The sequence below is a fragment of the Aplysia californica genome, unplaced genomic scaffold, assembly GCF_000002075.1.
Source record: "Aplysia californica isolate F4 #8 unplaced genomic scaffold, AplCal3.0 scaffold00075, whole genome shotgun sequence".
NCBI classification, from domain to species: Eukaryota; Metazoa; Mollusca; class Gastropoda; order Aplysiida; family Aplysiidae; genus Aplysia; species Aplysia californica.
In genome coordinates this window covers 1469398-1472388 of record NW_004797345.1, presented here as the reverse complement: position 1 = coordinate 1472388, position 2991 = coordinate 1469398, and the positions used below count along the sequence as shown (strand labels likewise).

The following is a 2991-nucleotide window of genomic DNA, read 5'->3' as shown; positions in this document are numbered from 1 at the left end:
TATAATACTTATTTATTTATATTCCACCTGCTAATTCGTGAACCATTTAATCAGCAAAATGGAACTCTTTTATATGCAGGTATTTACGCCGCCATCGACAGAAACTAGACCATTTAGGAGGCGGGCTTCAACCCTGCCTGTCAGGGACAAATCGGACTGACAGATACACAGCATTAGATACAGCAGGAAGACCGAGGCGCTTGAGGACAATTTTCCCCACACGAGAATCGAACTCGGATCTTCTGTGGGAGACGACGAAGCGCCTAACTGGCACACCAAAGTCACCGACAATGGGACTCTTATGGTCTTAATATTTTATTTGTTATTGTGTTCTCATTTGATATCTCTGATGGAAAACGAATGAAACTAAAATTAAACGAAAAAAATGCTGTACAATAAGAATGAAGAGGAAATAATAGTGACATTTGAGAGAAGAAGCACGTTCTGAGACATCCTAGGAAAGTACGTACGGTAGTGATTATTACATGCACCGGTAGTGTATGTCAGTTTGTGAAATTTATGAAATTCGAGTTCTGTGTAATATGTTGCAGGAGAGGAAAGAGAAGAGAAAGAAAAAGAAAAGGAAGAAGAAGAAAGCGAAAACAAAGAAGAGGAAACAAAATGAAAGAGAGGAGGAGCCTCTCTATCGAGGTAAGTTATATTTCTTGGCTTTTTGGGGGGATCAATCCGGTTGTTTCGCTTGCCAAATTCAGATGGGAGATACCATCTTCATATTTGCATCATCAATATGCCTTGCAAGGGCGATTTCTGACACACGCAAACAAATATTCACACACATACACGCACCTATATACACATACACACTCATCTGTGCACGAAGGCATGATCACAGTGACGCACACCCACACGCACACCCATCCGTGTATCCATCTATCCGTTCATCATCCATCCCTTCATCCATCCCATCCCGTCCCATCTCATCCCATCTATCCCATGCATCCCATCCGTCTCAATTCTTCCATCCATATTTTCCATCTATCCCATTCATCCACTCCATCCCATCTATCCTATCCATCCATCACATCACTTCACATCCTTCCACCCCATCCACGCATCCATTCCTTCAACCATCCATCCGCACACAAAGACACACACCTTTTGTAAATCCACACAGCCATAACGGCGCAATGCATATCTTACGATACTTTCCTACTTTCCTAACCACCACCTCCCCCTGCCTTCCTATACCTACATACCTACATACCTACCTACCTGACTACTTACCTTCTTACATCCCTCCCTCCTTACCTACCTTCTTACCTATAGCGACTCACCTACTTACCCACTTACCTGCCTACCTGCCTACCTACCTACCTATCTACCTTCCGATCAACCTATCTACCTAACCACCTGACTACCTGCCTGGCTCTCTTCACACATACTGTTGCCAGAGATTATGTTATGTACTTTTCACTTGTAATGTTCTTGCAATGGGAGCCGATAAGCCCCTACCCCCACCCCTTTTAACAAAAGCGAACAACCTCACCAAAATGGATACAGTAATACAGTATCCAAAGTAAGAAAATGCGTAATATAATATATAACAATGTTTGTGCCTAGGAGGTGCTATTATTGTATTGGTCTTTGTTTTTATTTGTTGTTGTTGTTGTTGCTGTTGTTGCTGATGTTCCGGGGGATGGAGTATTGTGTTGTTGTGTCTTTTGTTATTGCAGTTGTGTTGTTGTTGTTACTTTTGTTGATGTAGTTTGTGTTGGTGTTGTTGTTGCTGCTACTGCTGCTGCTGCTGCTGCTGCTGCTGCTGTTTTTGTTTGGGTATTTATAGCGGCGGTAGTGGCTGGGGCTCAGGGTGTCCTTAAATGTTCCTAGAATACTGAATTTCGCAAGAAGACTATCACCAGTCTCACCATCAAGGATATTGGATCAGGACACGACCATTTTGGGTAACGCAGTAAGAAGGAACGGTGCGAGGCTACAACACAGGCTGCACGTACGGCCAGCTTCATGCAGGTTCTCAAGGACAACTAAGTCAACAAATCTATGGCCCCCCTTTCTGCGTCTTCTACATAGATCTACACCCGATAATAATGTAGGCAAACACGCACGCCTTCTTGGGGTTTACCTGCAGCCGATTAGCGCGTAAAGTACGGTTTTAAATTAAATTACACACACGCCGCAGTTATTTTCAATAGGCTTCGCCGGACCACTAGATAGTTCGGGTTTGAATAATAAGGTGTGGGGAAGTGTGTTTGTCGAAATGCAGTTATAAAAAAGTGCATGTCAGAGACAAAAATCAAAACCCAAACCGAGGATATAATTTACACAAAATCAGAAGATAAGCGCTTGAATAGACGTCATAGAGAATTTTATTTCAAGTGAAATGGCGAGGAAGAAACTTTCCAGGAACAGCATCGTGGTGTAGCGGTTGGCGCCTCGCCGTCGCACTCAAACAAGGACTGAGTTTGAATTCCGTGTCGAGATCATATAAGTTTATAGAGTATCTCGGTCTTCCGTTCGCCTCTTACATTACCTAAAGTCTGTTAACGGGGGCGTAAAAACACTTCCAATATTTTTTTTAAATTGTTAAATACGTCGTGTGTTTCGAATATTACTTGCCCCAAGAATGCTTTTTTTTTCTTTTGTTCTGCTTGTTCTGTTGGTGTCAATGAAGTCCTCTTCCCGGCCTACTGATAACAGATGACCCAAAACTGCTTGTGCGCAGTAATCCCTCGATAAATAGCAGCTTATTGTGCTCCTCCATGAAGGAATATCGGGCTGGCTCCGACTCAGCCAAATGAATCCGATTGACATTGTGCATTGGGTATAAGGATCGCAGGAACACTGAAGAGAAGCAGGACTCGTGTACTTCCCAAACCTCACTAAAGATTCTGTTTTGTGATTCACTTTAACAACAACAACAACAACAACAACAACAACAACAACAACAACAACGACGACGACGACGACGACGACGACGACGACGACGACCACGACGACAACAACAACAACAAT

At 43.1% G+C, this 2991-nt stretch overlaps 1 protein-coding gene across 1 annotated transcript in view; it reads left to right on the top strand.

The window, feature by feature from the left end:
- The window catches only part of LOC101854008, a gene marked incomplete in the record, with an annotated part of 38030 nt that overhangs the window by 25489 nt on the left and 9550 nt on the right, over positions 1–2991 (top strand). The window contains 1 exon segment of the mRNA XM_013080130.2: positions 552–651. Coding sequence (XP_012935584.1) covers positions 552–651 — 100 coding nt within the window.